General features: G+C 36.5%; 1 protein-coding gene across 1 annotated transcript in view; it reads left to right on the top strand.

Annotated features, from left to right (window-relative positions):
- LOC139721925 (semaphorin-3D-like) overlaps positions 1-18,662 on the top strand; it is a 40,078-nt gene that overhangs the window by 21,197 nt on the left and 219 nt on the right. The window contains exons 10-16 of the mRNA XM_071633253.1: positions 1,344-1,401; positions 3,147-3,303; positions 3,519-3,675; positions 4,760-4,818; positions 6,920-7,034; positions 8,763-9,011; positions 18,090-18,187. Of these exons, the coding sequence (XP_071489354.1) occupies positions 1,344-1,401; positions 3,147-3,303; positions 3,519-3,675; positions 4,760-4,818; positions 6,920-7,034; positions 8,763-9,011; positions 18,090-18,187 (893 nt within the window). The remainder of the gene's footprint in view (positions 1-1,343; positions 1,402-3,146; positions 3,304-3,518; positions 3,676-4,759; positions 4,819-6,919; positions 7,035-8,762; positions 9,012-18,089; positions 18,188-18,662) is intronic.

Consider the following 18,662-nt stretch of genomic DNA (forward strand, 5'->3'; position numbering starts at 1 on the left):
CGGGCCAAACTTTGGAGCACCACCTATACGCCCTATATGCAGGCTGCTGAGGGACAAAGACAAAATCTCATCAGTGCTTTTTGACGCCAAAACTGTAGCGTTTGCCTAAAATATTCTCGGCGGCCAGAGATACTCCTAAAAAAAATTAATAAAAAATATGCATCCAAATCAATTGTGCTTTTATGCTAATGAGTACAAATGAGTTACGTACAATTCAAAGGTTGTGGCTAATACATAATTTGAAATTAACCAAGCAACAAAGCACACACACAAAAAGAAATAAATTTGTGCTGTCGACAAAACTGCGGTAACTTGTTATTGAAGGGCGTTGTTGCATATTCAATGAGCATAAGGAAATGAGTTGCGAGAAAAGAAGTATTGTCTCCTTCCTATCTACTACTTCACTGTTTGAATAGGAAGTAAGGGAAAGAGTAAGGTGAAAGCAGGCTAGCTATGCTATAAAAGTTTAAACCAGTCAGAGCAGTGAAACTAATTAAGTGGGTATCTAATTGGCTTTGATACATTAGGCAGGTGGCAACCTTGTGGCGACTAAAGTCCCGCTGGTTGTTGAGTGGTCGCGGAGATGTCTGAGTCGTGACTTCTTCTGAAGACTAGTCGGATCTAGGATATGGGGAGTCGTGAAGGAATGGAACATCTTCGAATTTTTGGGAGACTTTCCAGTCTGCAGCTGGTCTCGGAGAAGTCTCCTCGACATCTCCTTAGACTCGACCAAGTGGCGGAAACTAATTTTGTGCGCAGGTTGTCTCCGCGACCTTGCAGAGACCCATTTGCTACTTCCCGGAGACGTCACGGAGACGTCTCCGCGACTTCTTGTTTATGGCGAATATAAGTTGTCACCTTGTTTGTAGACTTTCAAACGTCTCTCTGAGAGAGCATGCAATTTCTTGGTCTTTGAATCGCACGAGTCACGAAGACTTATCAGTCGGGTGAAGTCTCTTCCAGTAAAGACCAAGAAGAGACCAGGAAATGGCTTGCCTTCTCACCAAGAGGGCGATTCCGAGGCGACGTCCAAGACATCTCCAAATAAGGTGACAACTCATTCAGAGACTTGTGCGAGATGTCTTCCCGAGAAGTAAACTCCGAAAAAATTTTTTTTTTCCAGGGCCAGTTACGTTGTAGAAATCGAATACGTTTTTATCTAAATCTTGAGAAGACATGGCGGCCACCTGCGAGAGCTTTGCAGCCCACTGGTGGAGAAACACTGATCTGCATATGGGGTATTTTACACACTTGCATAATAACACTCCATAGAATTGGGACGTTCCATACATCCAGAAATTTTGACTAATAACTTTCTTGATCTTGTAATTTCTTTCGTGTAGAGGACTTTGTGTTCGACGCTGAAAGTCAAAGTATCTTTGCCATCTTTACGACCTCAAGGTAAGTGCAACGACGCCGACAACAACAACAACAGGGACATTCAAACACTGTCACGTAATTGTTTGAAATGAATTTAGATGAATTTATACACTGTAGATATAACTATACATTATTGTCTAGAATGTGCAATGCTTTGTATGCAATTTTTTCAGATCGTTACGATCAGTAGGCCTATTTGGCTACACCAAGGAGGTACTATCTAGCTATAATACCTCTTTGGCTATACCACGGGCGTAAATCCGTATCGAGGAAGGGGGGGGGGGGGAGGGGGGAGATGATCGGCGATAGTCGTCGAGTACAAGCCTATGATACGGACACGCGCGCGATGTTTATGTGTATAAACTAGATGAAATGACGAAAAAAATAAATGGCAATGTGGAAATTTCATATTCCTTCATTTCTATCGGATTTCTGAATTTTCTTTAATTAAGTCAATCAAAACCATCATCCACGCACATGCTGGCTACACAGGTGAAATCCATTTTTGCTTTGCAGTTTTTTTTTTAATTTGCTATGAGAGCGTCTGTTTCCAATATCTCTGTATATGCACATAATCATAAGGGGAAATTAATGAAAACGAAACATCTTTTAAATTTCAGTAATGGATGCACACATTTACACTTGCCACACTTGCCGAAATCATTCTTACAGGTTAAAGAATACAGATCTGAGTCATAATTTAATTGATGGGATCCCACAAAAGTGTGTATCAGAGTTTATGAGAAACAAAATTACACAAGCTAAACTCCAGCATTATAATCTTTCTATCGAGAAGAAAGTAAAATAATTTGCATTTTGTGAAGCCATTTTTTTTTTGTTAGTGAATATTGATTTATTGACATTAAAGGGTAGGAAGTAGAACATTTTTTTTTTCATGACGTACGCTAAAGTGGGGTGGCACAGCGGAGGTGCATCAGTTAGATCCGAATTTCAGTTCCTATATATATATTGGTGTTTAGTGTCTCACCTCCCTGGTGTTTTTGAGGTGCCGCTGTACGTGTGATGTTATTTCGTTTTGTCGTCATCCAAACCCCATGTTCACTTGTTTGTTTGTTTGTTTGTTCATTTCCATCTGAGAAGATGGCTGGATAGCCCATATTCAGCTACGTCAAGCTGGTCTTCCATGGGGTCCAGTTTGATGTGAGGTTTTACATATCATACCGTGTGTACTGTGTAATCAACAGCGTCCAAAAAAAAAAAAACACCACACAGAACTTTATCTCTTTATGTTGTCATTCATCCCTGCACAGACCCATAAAAGATGAAATGAATGCCTACTTGTTATTTCATTAAGAGTTCCTTGAGGAGTAGATTAAACAAGAACCTAAAAAGGAGGACTTGGTTGTTGATGGAAACAAGGTGAAGTACTATTCCGCAATAATTCATCTACCCACGCAGCACGGTATCACTCGATTGACAAGTTATTGCAGAAATGCAGAATTTTATAATTGTAGTCAAGGCATTATTTTTGCAGGCTACGTCAGACAGTGTGGAACAAGCAAAATGTGTCCCCTTTGTCCTCTGTCAGTTGCACAGAAGAAATGGAACAGACATAGTCACAAAGCTGCGATTGACCGCGTGGTGTTGATGATGACATTAAGAGTGATATTGTCGATGTTGCAGTCTTATTTTTCAGCAATATCAAGTTGAAATAATATACAGTGAATAAATTGAATCACGATATATACAGGGAGAAAGTTTAGTGCTGAGGTTTTTATTTTTCATATCTGTTAATTTGGCCACAGAAATGCGCCGTCTATGTCGGCCCTGTGCACCTTCAGTCTGACTAAAATTGATGAAGTCTTCGACACAGGCACCTTTTATGGTTCTGATGGTCAGATTCCAAACGACCTATGGAGAGATTACAGTGGCGCTCCTGTGCACCCAAGACCCGGATTAGATGTGAGTGAACCTGCATCAAGAGCCAGGAACTTGATCATTTACAGTGAATTTGGGACGGGATGTATCTGAGCTATAATTATATGGGATTCGTAAGGACAGAACAGCCGGGTGTTTGAAGTTGCTTTGGCACATAATTTTACATGGAATGAAGGATACGTGCATTTCATCTTGTTTATTTGTGTGTTTTTGTTTTTGTTTCTTCTTTGCCATTGCAGTGTAGCAATCCGTATGTTGCGCAACCACTCTTCCTGCGAGACTATCTCATGCTTAAACCGGATGCTAGTGAAGAAGCTGAATTGACCATCGATAAAGATCGTCTTTCTAAGCTTGAATTGTACCGAGAACGCCCGTATACATTGTTGATTGGTTCAGGTAAGACTGAGTGAAAGTGTTTTTGTTTTTGTTTTGTTTTTTGCTTTTTTAGATCTCATCAGAAATGGACGCGATAGTAAACATAAATCAAAGTCATGATTTAACCTAATCTCACTATTGCTTGTATCTTTAAGAAGTTTCAGTCTCTGACAGCGAATTACAAATCAATATCAGCAAATATTATACAGATGAGATTTGTTTTACAAAATCAAACCTTTCAAATCTCAGATTCATTCTGTCTAAATTTCAAAGTCTTTATTTCTTATTAAGAAAGTACCGACAGGTAGTTTCCATTCAAAGTGCATGTGAAGCAAGATAACTTGGAAATATTTTCTCTGAGAAAAAGAGGTAGAAAAGTGGTTCTACTTGTCTTTACCTATATTGGTTTCAGCCCACTGATAACTCCTCAAAACAACAGCAACAAACGAAAACATGACAACATGCTCAATTTTTACCTTCCGTGGTTTTGAGTAATTTAGTATACTTTAATTACTCAAAGCCACAGTAAGTAAAACGTGTGCATGCCATACTCTCATGCTTGGTGATTTTCAACTTCAAAAACTTTTCAGAAAATTGCGTTACTCGTGACTATTTTTCAATTGACTTTCCAATGATATAACATGAAAATGATATAATTGATAAGAAAGTAAGTGCATGGTTAGTTTTACATAATGGCACCAATGCTCGAAGCGTCTGACTTGCAAAAGGGCGTATGACGATAGGCCTAGGCAAGTCAAATTTGCGAAGATCCAGGAAGGTGAATGAAAATCAGAACTAATGCCAGTATTTTTCACTCGTGATCAATCGACAAAAGGAAAATGATTCACCCTGTTCGTCCTATTAAATCTGTTTTGATGGGAGCCACGCCATATTTTGAAAAGGAAAACAAAACAAAGACTGGAAGGGATAATCTCAACAGGTTAAAAACACACACACTTTCACGTTTGCCTATTATAAATAGTTATGATAAATGAGAACAAAATGCTGTAGTGATAGACTTGTATTCCTTATTCGTGTCGCTATTTTGTCAACATAATCTTGCAGCTCTTTCTGTTATAATAATAATATCAATTCCATTGCTCAGAAAATGGCTGTATGTACAAATACCAAGCGGAATCACAAGAATTTTTGAAAGATTGTCCGGTGAGTATTGATGGTATAATGGGATGGAAAGATATAGGAGTTGGGGTGGGGAGGATAACTGTGTTGTAAATTTTGATACTTCATATTTTGTTAGAAGCAGACCATGTTTCACTTGTAGTGTTTAAGTTCTACGGTTTTTTTTTCTAAGTCATGCTTTTTTTGCACGACCTATAATGGAAACCTGAGATACAGAGGCCTCCTACTATTATAGTTTTGTATATCTTTTTTTTGCCGCCCTAAGTTAAGGTGAACGGAGTAAACATTTTAGTCATTTTGTAGATAAACAGTGGTATGCAGGCGTTAATGTCATACAAGGAGACGAACAGTGAGAAATATTTACAGCTGTAATTCTTGTGACTGAAACAAGAGAAAAAATGGGCCATTTCAAATCAAGATTGCCTATTTAGGGGAAAAAGACTTGCACGATTACTTGTAATGGATCTTGCGTAGGTGTGATCTATGCGAATTCATATCAATTGTACATTGAGCCAATAGTAGATAACATATTCTACAGATGATATGGAGTATATGGAGTCTTTTTATGTTGTTAAAGGAAAAGGAAAAATGATTTTCACTACGTAGCCAGGATGGCCAAATTATTGAGTTTAACCCTGATTATTTAGTTTAAACACATTTAGATAGATTCAGCAAAGGATTCATTTCAAGGGAAAGAAGAAAAAAAAAGTTTTGGAAATCATAGGGGACAGTGGGCAGGGATAGGTCAAAGTGAGTGGCTTAAGGATGGTAGTGGACAAGAAAGTCGTTTTCTGTCTTGATTATGCCTCCGCCACGAAGTGGTGCCGGAGGCATTATGTTTTCGGGTTGTCCGTCCGTCCGTCCGTCCGTCCTTCCGTCCGTCCGTCCGTCCGTCCGTCCGTCCGTCCGTCCTTCCGTCCGTCCGTCCTTCCGTCCGTCCGTAATGAATTTTGTGGACAGGGTAACTACCAAAACCTTTTGAGGTATCCTAATGAAACTTGGCATGTATGTGTATTAGGGGGTGAAGTTGTGCCTATCAACTTTTGAGTGCACATGCTCAAGGTCAAAGGTCAAAAGGTCAAGGTCAAATGATTAAAATTTCACTATTTCCCCCATATCTATGCAATGCCTAGAGATATTTTCTTGAAACTTAGTGTATACATGTATTACCCAATTAAGATTCTCTGGTGAAAGTTTGGGGTCATGAGGTCAAAAGGTCAAAGGTCAAAAGGTCAAGTAAAGTGTTGAAATTTTACTTTTTTCTCTGTATCTTGGAAATTGTTCAAGGTATCTTCATGAAACATAGTATATATGCATGTACTGACTGGCAGTGGTTATCTAGGGAATTCAGGGTTCATTGGGTCAAAGGTCAGGGGTCAAAGGTCAAGGCAATACTTCAAAATTTTACTATTTTCCTTATATTTATGCTTTGCCAGCAGGATTATTTTGTTTAACTTGATGTATGCATGTATAACCCAATAGAAATTATCTGGGATTTTTTTTTTGCCAAGAAGGTCAAAGGTCAAAAGGTCAAAGTGAAAGTGCTGAACTTACTTCTTTCTCCATATCTCGGAAGTGGCTCAAGTTATCTTGAAACTTAGTACATATTTATGTATGTTCTGCCTGACAGTGATTCTCTTATAAATCAAAGGCCAGATGAAAATGATAAAAATTTACTGTTCAATACAGAAATTGCACTTTTTCTCCATACCTTGAAAATTACTCGGTGCATAAACTTATGAGAGGGTCAAAGTCAAGTTAAAGTTCTTAAATCCCCAAATACATGCTCTCCTCCAATTCATCCAATTAAACATACACATGTAGGTCAAGGAAGGTAAACATTCAATACATTTATGACAAACATGTCATTTTGATATTTTGCCAATTTTGTGAAAATGTAATCACACATTGTCCACATGTACTATAGACCCATTAGGAGAATCATGCATTATGGCGGAGGCATACCAGTCGCCATAGCGACATTTCTAGTTGATAATGTTTTGTTTTTGTTTTGTTTTGTTTTGTTGTGGTTTTTTTTTTGCTGGAGGGGTAATTGAATTTCCAATACGTTCATAATGATGTTGTCCTTTTAATGACATATTCTTCCTATATGTTCAAAACAAAGCTCGAGTTTCGTCAGAGAGCAATCACAGGTCTATCTGTAGCACCTGATGTAGATGGTGACACATATGATGTGTACATGACAACAGTCGACGGGATTTATGCTGCACAGATACAAGGTGAGATCCACTTGCTTGAACCACTTCTTTGCTTATGTTTGGGAACTAATGATGAAATGGTAACCCCGTGGTTACAAACTAGTCATGATGTAACACTTTGTGCAGTCTCTTAGGCAACTTTTTTTTTTCTCAAAACGTTCCTAACTTGGCCCTACTCTAGGTTTGTAGTGGAAGTTCAAAGTGATTTTGACAGATTTTAAGGCCATTCATGTTAGAATTTTAGTATTGTGAAGCTGAACAAGGCCTAAGCCAAGCAATGTCTCACCCGCATGCATATCACAATTAGTGATTATAGTGTTTTTCTGTGCAATTTCATTGACCTTTTGACCTTTGACTTTTGTAGATCCGATTTTACCTTTGTATTCGAACTTTCCTGACTTCTTTAGGTGATTTACCTGTGGTGTGGGTTTTGTGGTCGAAGCTCAAAGCAGTGGAAAGTTATTGAGAGCACAAATACAGTACCTGACGCTTAATCAAGGAAAGTTTATTGACATTTTGACATATAACCTCGCTGGACCTCATTGATAGTAAAACTTAAGAGTTATCTTTACGTTATGTACCTGTGGTGTGAAATTGGCGGTCATTTGTTAGTGCTGATGTGGAAAGTTATTGAGAGTAGGACTATTATACCTAAAATGCCTATACAGTGCTTATCAGGTAAAGTCTATTCATTATCATTGACTATTGTTATTTTGACCTTGAATTTCTCGAACTATACCCATAGTCCAACTTGACTGGTATCTTTAGGTTATATATGTACCTGTGGTGTGAGTTTTGGTGGTCATGGCTCAAATCTTTGAAAAGTTATAGAGAGATATACCAAATATGAAAAGTGATGCCTGTGTTTCGTTCCCACGACACGGGCGACAAAAATCTTGGCACTTAATACGACCAAGAACTGGAGGAATAATGCACGGTGTAAATGCATCAGATTAATACCTCTGCTTGATGTCATGTCATCAGCAGGAGAAATACCAGGCAATTTAGTGCGACCAAGAATATTTGTGTGTGTGTGTGTGTGTGTGTGTGTGTGTGTGCGTTGTTTGGTACTTGAGTGAAGACTCTAATGTTTACATGTTGTTATTTAGCAAAAAATTACGATAACAAATGTTCAATTCAATTCAATTCAATTCATACATTTATTCAGTAATAAAATCGTTTGGATATGAAATGTTTACAAAATGTAGCAGATGAATGTATCGTTGAAAGATGGCTACAACAGAAAAAAATAAGAGGCAATGATATCTGAATGTGACGTTTCACCCATATGCAAAATTAAATGTTAAATGCTGTTTGGAAAACATCCTTATGAGAAGAAGGCAGGAAAAAATGAAATCGAGAAAATGTATGAGAAATGCTGAAGTGATTTGATTTGATTTGATTTGAATTTATTGCCACTTCATGGGGTGGAACACCCTGATCGGCAGAGCTGGTTTCCATAGGGGTCCACAAAGTTTCAACTCTAGTTTCAATTCTCTCTTTGTTTCCCACTTGCCTTATGGATTGAGAAAAAAAAAGAGAGGATATTTTTTAATCTGCTTAAAAAAAAACATTTTTGTTCAATGAACGATTGTTCCAGTCATTTGCAATATTACGCAGTGTTCGGCACATTATTGAAAGCGCTAAAAGCAATAACTTTTGAAACACATCACTCAATGCAAAGAATGCGATAACTGTGATTAAATTTCGTATTTTGTTTGGTGGTTGCTTGTTTGTCTATGTGTAAAGATTCGGCAATTCACTGTTCACCAAATGAGAACCTGCGTACACATGCGAACACAGTGGTGGACCTGATTTGTCAAGGAAATAGAGATGACGTTTCTTTCGATCTGATGAATGAGACCGTGCAGATCCTCAAGAATGAGATTCTAGATGATGCAGATCCTGTCATCATGAGATACGAGCTACTGGCCGTTACAAATGATACAGTCCCAATCACTGTCAGATTTACAAACTACTCGTTTGACACCACACTGGGTAAGTAACATATCTACTTTTGGTAACATTTCTGTTGTGATTTCACCAAGCACAAGAGTAAAAATTCTTTCCATGTTTGTGTTGATTTTACCAACCAGAGTTAATCGAACGATCAGATGTAGATTAATCAAAATGAAGCCTGAAGTAAGACAGTGATGAGATTTCTAATTGTCCCATGTTTTCAAATAATAGTAACAGTAATTGCCACTGCGTAGTAAGTCCGGTTTAAGTGAAATGATGCATGTTGTCATTGCATTAATGTCTCGTTTTACGTGTGATAGGGCCTACAACTTCCCACAATCATTTTTTAAAAAAATCTGAATCACAAAGGAAAACCTGAATCTTTACCACTAAGGTATTGTCGTCGTGCGACACTGCGACACTCTCTTGTTTAAATGTCTTACTTCGATGAAACTTTTACCACATTCAATTTGTCTGATTACCTCGAAAACTACTAGTAGTATAGCAATAACTCAGCTTGAACTTTTTTAGGAATGGCAATATTTATCATCACATATATACTCCCCGAATGCAGTCAATGTGAGATTAACCTAATTTACAGTATATGCCGCTGCCTGAAAATTAAACGAGAAAGATCAGTACAATTGTGTGAGAACAAGCTAATTTCTCCCATCATCTCACACTGCATAATTATCCATGCATGCATTCAATCATGATGGGCCTATTATACAAACATTGACAAAAGCAAGTTCATAATGTGTACAATACCTGTTTACAGTAATCACCAGCTTTCCGAGGTCAGGGAATTGTTGGAAAGCTGAGACTGATGAGTCCACTACGGAAGGGATTTCACCGGTGAAAGCACAAACGTTAATCCTGCATTTCAGTCTCGATAGAAACGTTTATGTGAAGGCTCAGAACAAGCCTTAAAGACTATCCAAAAATTCTACAGAGACAAGCAGAATGACAGGAAATCCCCCTCTCTCTTTATATATATATATATATATATATATATATATATATACATACATATACATAATTATTCACATATCTTGGAATTTTTGGAATGTTGGAACTACAAATCGTGTAATAAAATATTATAATACATACAATTTCTATAGCGCCGTTCTCCACTTTGATTAAATGCTGAAGGCGCTTAAGACTTGAGACTCCTTCTTTTAATATACAGCCGGCAAAAAAGTTCATATTTTTCATAGAAGATTTTGATGAAAATCAATGTATTATATAAAAAAAAGGTAATTAATTGACCATTAGGCTACTCTTGCTAGTAGGTTAATACAAAGGGAAACTTAACGCATGAGTGAACACATTCATTTTTGCCCTCCAAGACACAAAAGTGAAAATTGCAAAATTTGACATGTCTTTCATTTGGCATTGCAATTCAAGATAAAAATCTCTTTATTTCTTTGTAACCTCAAACAAAAACAAAGTGGGAATCTAAAGGGGGAAAATAAGAATTTTGTGTCAGCTTAAACTCCATGATTTAATATTCAAAATTTCTTTATTTCACTCTTTTCATTTAGTTATTCAAGGATTCATGAGGTGAATTCAAGAGTCAAATATTATTTGTTTTCCTACTTTGACAACAAATTGAACTTTCTACCAGTTCTCTTCATATTCTTTCTCTTATTTCATTTGAATTTGGATTTGACCCAAGATTCATCATTTTTCTCCCTTATTTTTGGCCTTTATTGCTATTTCGGGCTTCAAAAATATTAAAAAGATCAAAAGGTTATTTTTGCAACTTAATTCATGTATCTGCTTGTGTTAAATTTGTCTTTTGTTCTCGTTATACAGAATAACACTTACGCGTGAATGACAACTTGTTCATTTTTGCAATTTTTACTATTATGCCTTGGAAGAGAAAAACAAAAGTCTTCACTCATGCGTTAAGTTTCCCTTTTTATTGACCTACCAGACTGATAGCCCATTAAATACCTTCAATATGGTATGCAATACACTAACTTTTAGCCAAATATTCTATAAGAAATATAAACTTGAAAAAGTATTAACTTCCTTTTTTTTTTGCTGAGTGCATGTATGTATACACATATATACATTATATATATATATATATATGATATACATATATTATATATGAATATATATATATATATATATGATATACATATATTATATATGAATATATATATATATATATATGATATACATATATTATATATGAATATATATATATATATATATATATATATATAATGATCTTGGAGGAAACCAATAGACCGTAATATCATATACAACTTGAATTTGTTCGAGAAGGTTAAAGCATGGAGGTACTCTTTGTACCTCCATGGTTAAAGTAGTGTAAACAGCTAGTTGAAAATATCCTGGATATGAGCAAGAAAAAAAAAATAGCGTCAGCGTCTATACATTATAACATGCGGGAGAAGCTGAAAAGGAGTGGTCTCTTACAATTGTCATTTTCATGTACTTCTTACCATAACTTGGAAACTCATAGAAGCTGCGAGGACGTCGAAATGAGGAAATATAATGTATAGTCCAACAAATTACAAGCAAAGCTTAGTAACAAGAAGACAGCAGCTAGCTACAACAGTTCGGACTACGATATACAGAAAACAAAGAGAATTCTTCAACATATTGTTCGCATGTAGTATGCACACTCCCTGAAATATATTAAGGTTGTTTCTAAAAGAGGTAGGTGAAGTTCATTTTCATTTTGCTAGAAGAATGAAAATATGAAAACGTCTCGCTGCGATGATAATGTTGATGTAGAGTGGCCCTGACTTCATTGTTCAGAGTAATTGTGCTTGGCCTATTGTATCAAACGAATATCATTATATCAATTTACGTATGGGAACAAAATTGGGTGATGATGATTTTGTTTAGTTCGCGCTTGAAAATATTCAACGATTTTCACAATTTGGGAACAAAGATTTCCAGATATCTGGATATAAATATAAATATAAATATAAATATATATATTCTTTTTAATTTTGGGCTATGATGATTCTCGGGTTTTTTAAGATGGTAATCGGACAACTATAATGAATGACAGTTCTGGTGATGATGGTGGTGGTCATGGTGGTGGCTTCTTGTATAGCACCGACATCCACGGGCGCTCAAGGGCGCTCATCGTGCTTGCTCCAGAATGTTTAAACTTCAACGGTTTATATCAATCAAACGAAGATGTTAGGATAATTAATCACGAGTCGAAGATTAAGTACTATTGCTGGAAAAGCGTATAGCTGGGAGGAGGTAGGGTCTCGAATCAGGTCCCATTATTTTTCTTGTGCCATATAAAACATTAGGTTTCCGATACTTAAATATTTTAATGTACAAAGTGCTTACTTCATGATTAAAAAACAATAAATCATGAAAGTGCTCAGCCACGAATGCCGTATCTTGTTAACTTATAATTCAAAATACCGCGATAAATATAGGCTTTCCCGGTCAGTTTCATACTTTTGTCATTCAAGTTCCTATTCCGAGCATTCAATTTCACGCATTCCACGCTCGCAGCATTGAATCAGCAATCAAATTCAAAATCCGGTCCTTCGAATTCACTATCGGAGCATTCGAATTCACTGTCGGAGCAATCAAATTCACTTTCGGAGCATTCAAATTCACTATCGGAGCTTACAAATTCACTGTCGGAGCATTGAAATTTAAGAGAGGAGCACGCATTTCAGCAAGTGACATTCAAATTCATGTCAAACTGGCGACGGAATGTCGTCGGTCATTCAAATTCGTGTATAGGCAAGCATGTTCCAAATAGCTGCATTCAATTTAGAAGAAGGCTGGAATTTAGTTAGTTTAGGACCGTTAATGTGTGTGTGTTTTTTTATTCAGATTTGAATCTATCGGAATTTATGATGAATATTATTTATTGTACAGTAGAGGTCCACCTGTGCATTGACAAATATGAACTCGGGCTTCACGAAAAGGAATATACAGACACATGTCCCTCTGAGAGGACGTGAAATGGAGGTCCCATGTGTGACAGAGTCACAACTTACTCATGCATGCAAAAGATCCTACTTCATTAAATCGCAAAGAGCAGAGTGTTTACCCCGGTAAATTGGTCCCACCTGAATCTAACTGGGCCCTATAGAAGACCAGCAATTGCAGCCATCTTGTTACATGACAAATGAAACAAACAAACAAACACACAAACAAACAAACAAACATTAGGTAGTGTATAATATGCCTACAGACGAGCATGATACGGAAGTTTGGTTAACACCTTCAGATAGAAAGCAATTTCGACTAGGCGTACATTGAAACTGATAACATGAACATTGTACACGTTTATAATGTGTTGTTAATTTAATTTAATCTTATTGGTTTACTTTTGTGGGAACATGTGAGGGCATTGTGTGTCAGTTTGTCTTTTGTCTTTTTGCCGTTTGTCTAAATTGATGCATCGCCATTATGTGGTTAGTGTTTGGGCGTTGTCAGCATGCATGCAGTATCATCAAGAAATATGATTGATTGTCGTTGTGTTGTTTGGATGCACTGCTGACTGGACCTAACAATTTAGATTTTTTTAGATGAAAAACAAAGAATCATGAACTGAGAACAATGTAGAATCTTTAAACAGTAATAATTACACTTTATATGCAAGCATTCATTGGTTGTGTATGCCATTTCTCCTTTCTTAAACAAAAGTCTACTCCATTTTCTTCGTTAAATTGATCGCACGAAGTAGGAACTTGATCGCCTGAAAATGAAATTGAATGCTCCAAACAAGCTAATCGCGACGATCACATGACTATCCCGTGAACTTGAATGCACGAGTAAGAAATCCAATGCTCCCATTTGGAAATTGAACGCCCAATCGTGAATTTGATTTCACAAAAACGAAATAGAACGCCCATAAATGAAATTGATCGCTCGAATTCTGAATTTGAATGCCCGAATATTTCGGGTGCAAGTCACGAGACCGACACCCACGAGTCATACAGCCCACAAGTTATACAGCCCACCAGTCATACAGCTCACAAGTCATTCAGCCCACCATGTTATACAGCCCACGAGTTCGACATCAGGCAAAATAAGCTCAGGAGTTATACGGCTAATGAGACCGACACTACGCACAAAAGGCTCATGAGACCGACACTAAGCAAACAAAGCCCACGAGACCGACACTCGCATACAAGGCTCACGAGACCGACATTACGCAAAAGAGGTGCACGAGACCGACACTAAGCAAAGAAGGCCCGCGAGACCGACAGGATGAACAGCGCCACCTATAGACCAATAAATTGTATAGGGTGTCCTGATAATAGCATAGGAAGATATGAGAGATGGAAAAGAAGAGTTGCCAGGGTGTTACCCCTTCAGTTGCCCCCCCCCCCCTGAAATGACCACAGGATCTTTAATTGTGTTTGCGTCGGTGTGTGTTTGTGAAAAAAATGAAATTCAGTAAAAGAGTGCAACAGATCTTTCCACATTAACTTAAAGATGCCAAGACACCCTCGTCTGCATGTTAACCCTTTGACCTCTTATATATATATATATATATATATATATATATATATATATATAGAGAGAGAGAGAGAGAGAGAGAGATCTGCCTTCGGTGATTATCATATTCTTGTGGGATCATCGGGAGACATTTCATAGAGTGAAAATCGGCATGTTTCGAGTACGCTTATGGGTTGAATATAGAAAAACGGCTTGTAAGAAACATTCTTAGTGTAATTCCATGTAATCTCCATAAACAAAGTGGCTACCAAAATCATTACGTTTTAATTCTTGTAGGCGGTTGCTTGTGGAAAACTCGTCACAGAACTGGCAAATCAACGTCACTTAAATGACATGATGAGAAGGTGGGGGTGCAGACAAGAATTTGATACAAGTCAACGAATCAGGAAGAAAATAAAGCGTATACATTTTTTTTTTGTGTGTAAATACAATACATTGAATGGATGAGAGATACGGGGTTTTAGCTACTTCACGGATTTTGGGATCTTATGAGATACTATTGTACTATGATGTCAATCTGCATTGGCTTGACGAATCAGATTATCAAGGGATAGAAATGTCACGAAATGTAATGGCAGTAAATGATAAAAAAATGTCAATTTCTCATATAGGTCCTATATAATATATACAAAATTAATAAATCATTTTGCTTGTTTTGCATGTATTCTTTTATTTAAGAATTAACTCTCTTATAGAACTAACGAATGAACAAGTGGAAAAGTTTAGAAGGCAATTACTTATGCGATTTGCATTATTTTCACTCGTATGAAACATGTCTTTTATTAATTCATTTGTGTTTTTTGTCTTTTTTTGGGGGGGGGGGAGGGGGAGGGTATGAGGAATACAATTCTATTTTTCTAATTGATAGCAATGTCGCTCCCTAACAGACCTGCCCCCTAGAAGTATGCAGAAATACATATTTTATGTTGTTCATATGTAGATGGTTACTATATCTTTCACTTGATAGCGTGACGAAATTGCACCCGCCAGTATGTTACTTTTCCGTTCATTGAACACCCTGTACAGGTAATTGACATGTAGATGGCGCTGTTTATCCTGTCGGTCTCGTAGGCCTTCTTTGTTTACTGTCGGTCTCGTGGGCTTTCTTTGCTTAGTGTCGGTCTCGTGAGTCTTTATCGCTTAGTGTCAGTCTCTTGGGCCTTCTTTGCCTACTGTCGGTCTCGTGGGCTTTCTTTGCTTAGTGTCGGTCTCGTGAGCCTTTATTGCTTAGTGTCGGTCTCGTGAGCTGTGTTTGCTTAGTGTCGGTCTAATGAGCCTTTTGTGCGTAGTGTCGAACTCATGGGCTGTATGACTCCTGAGCCGTATAACTCGTGGGCTGTATGACTCATGAACCTATTATTGATGTCGGTCTCGTGGACCGTATGACTCGTGGGTGTCGGTCTCGTGGGATGACCCCAATATTTCCGCGTGCGTGCGCTGTGTGAATTTAAATGCACGTTATATGAATTTGAACGACCAAAGTATGAAATTGACCGGGAAAACCTATAGTATCGACAACTTTTGATAAATCTATAAAATTTCAAAGATAGAATATAAGGACAATATTCAATATACCGATTGGGTGCCTTTAATTTGCAAATGATTCAGTAATTTCATTCGATTATTGAGTTTTCAAGCCCAATCGGTTGGCATTCGTTTCTAAATCCAAACTGGTTGTTTTCAAAAGGCCATTTACATGGAAAAAAGTACAGTTACCTGACATTTTCCAAGATTTAAGAGATGCTAGAAGTCGATATTCGTCTGTACAATGTAATTTAATAGCAAAAACAGATATACTCCTCGTGTTAAAAACTGGAATTACTTTGCATTCCTTTGAAGTGTGCAGGATACATACCCGATGAAAGAAAGGGTGAAGATGTATGATAAAGGGGTGGTTATTCATTTAATTATTTTCTTCAATAAACAGACACTCATTCCTTCGAACCCTGTATGATCTGCTTGGTAGTATAGGTTTTCAGCAATCTTCACTACTTTTTCCTCGTCAGAGTTAAGAAAAGGGTTTAATGGAAATTCGGTTGGACAAATTCTAGTTGCGGACCAATGTTTCTGAAGTGTGAGTGTGTCCTTTATCGACATTATCAAAGCCAGACGATTTTCCTTGCTATTTTAGCTTCTATTTCATTTATGATATTCACTTAAACCATGTACATTATTTTCGCAAATTTATCAGCGAAGATATTTTTACGAACTGATTGGTTATAAGGGATGTTTCTGTATTTCTTGTGACTTCAAAGACTTTTAGTAGTGAAAATGGGAACCGCAAAATTTACACAACCTATTAGGGATTTTAATGAGTATATAATTCCCTTCGTAATCAAGAATGCTTATATTTCCTGCGGTTTCCTGCTTTTTTGTACTTTTTTTTTCTAAACTAAAGGTTTTTTTTTTCTACAGTATAAAATCTATGAAAGTGTAATAAGCTTTATGTCAGCGCCGTTTTGGACAGTTTTTTCCTATTCCTTTCCTTTGAAAAACAGAGCCTAATCAGAGCCTGAGTATTTTCTATGGGTTATTTTTTGACTGAGAGGTGACACTGGGAAAGGTGCAAAGTTGAACCTATTTTTTTAGAATGCAATGTACAGATAATGATAGCATGGCTGAATCATAAACATTATTCATAATTCCCAAAATTTATATCTTTGACACTGTTCTTTCGTTTTCTTTATCACATTAAAGTTTCTGAGAATTTTTAAATAAATTATCGATCCTTTTTAGAATTCTGCTAAAAGAAAAAAAAAATAATGTAATTGCTTGGGAGTGAGATGACGTAAAGGATACACTCTTGTGAAAAAAAAAAATCAGGAGTACACTTGCAAGAATCGTACATTTATTTTCAACATCATAACCAATTATTAAAATTTTGTAATCAGTTTTGATGTCCACAGTAAATTAAGTGCCAATAAAATAATTGACTTTATTTTTTTCCAGAAAGAGTTTTCATGTATAACTAAAGCAACAAACATGACGGATAGTTTCAATGCCTTGACAATAGTTACCTTTCATATCTGATCTAATCTTTCTTCGACCTAAATTTTCTTTGAAAGGGTAGAATTCAACGAAAAAAGAATGGATTGTATTGCTTTACTCCATTACCAAATAATTTTCAATTTTTTTTTTCTTTACTCATATTCTTCACAAAGATTCCGTGTTTCTTGCCGTAAAATATAACACTATTGGAAGAGAAATTATTCTTAAATCAACCAAATAAATATGAAACTGTTTTGGTTTTGATATTGCGATGTCAAAAAAATCACCAGTTTTTATATGAATCTATTTTTCATCTTGCATTATTATTTTCTTACCCATTATTATTATCATTATCTTTGTTAAACAAAAACTGTGGGAAAGCTGTTTCAATTGCTTCATATTGAAAAATAAAGCGAAAAGAATTTCTTGACATCAACTATCTCTTAAAAAAATATGTGATCAGTTGTCACTTTACTGTTTTTCTTTATACTACACCCTTTTACAGCGATTTTGTTTTTGGAATAAAATCATCTATTCGAATTTTCTAAGTCTGATTTTTTCCCAATAATTTCATTTTCAAATTATTCTATCCGCTGGCCTTGTAGTTGTTCTAGTTTGGACCATTGTTGTTTGTTTATTCAGATAATGAAGTGATAACAGTAACAGAATATGATGAACGCGAGAAGGAATATAATCAGTTCTTGACGGTGAATGAGACGTTAACGGAAAGCTGTCGGGAGGTAAGATACAATTTTGCGCAATATATAAAGACATGAGATCACGTAGAACCCCCACCCCCCCCCCCCCAAAAAAAAGAAAAATGTCCCCAAATGAATACATTTTTAGGTGCAAATTTGAAATTACGGGATTCCTGGTATATGCAGGTAAAATGCACTCTCTGTTTGGGTTATAAACTATAGTTTGCAATATTAGTACTCTCAAGGTAAGACTAAAGAAAAGGAAAAGAAAAAGAAATGTATATTAACAAGAAACGTATAGGTTACAAAATTAATATCACTTTACCGAAAATCTGTATGCTTCATAAAACGTTCAAAAAACTTCCATATCAATTGTACTTATGATAATTATTTGTACAGGTTTGCTTTCCTTTCTTTCATTGTCCATTTGCAATGTATCATGTCTTTTGGTGCTGTAATTTTCTTTCATTTTTTTCCATTTGCTGCCAACAATGGAATTGGCTATATGGATTTCATG

Source organism: Diadema antillarum, unplaced genomic scaffold, assembly GCF_040938485.1.
Source record: "Diadema antillarum isolate AM-2024a unplaced genomic scaffold, OU_Dant_1.0 scf00000014, whole genome shotgun sequence".
NCBI lineage: Eukaryota > Metazoa > Echinodermata > Echinoidea > Diadematoida > Diadematidae > Diadema > Diadema antillarum.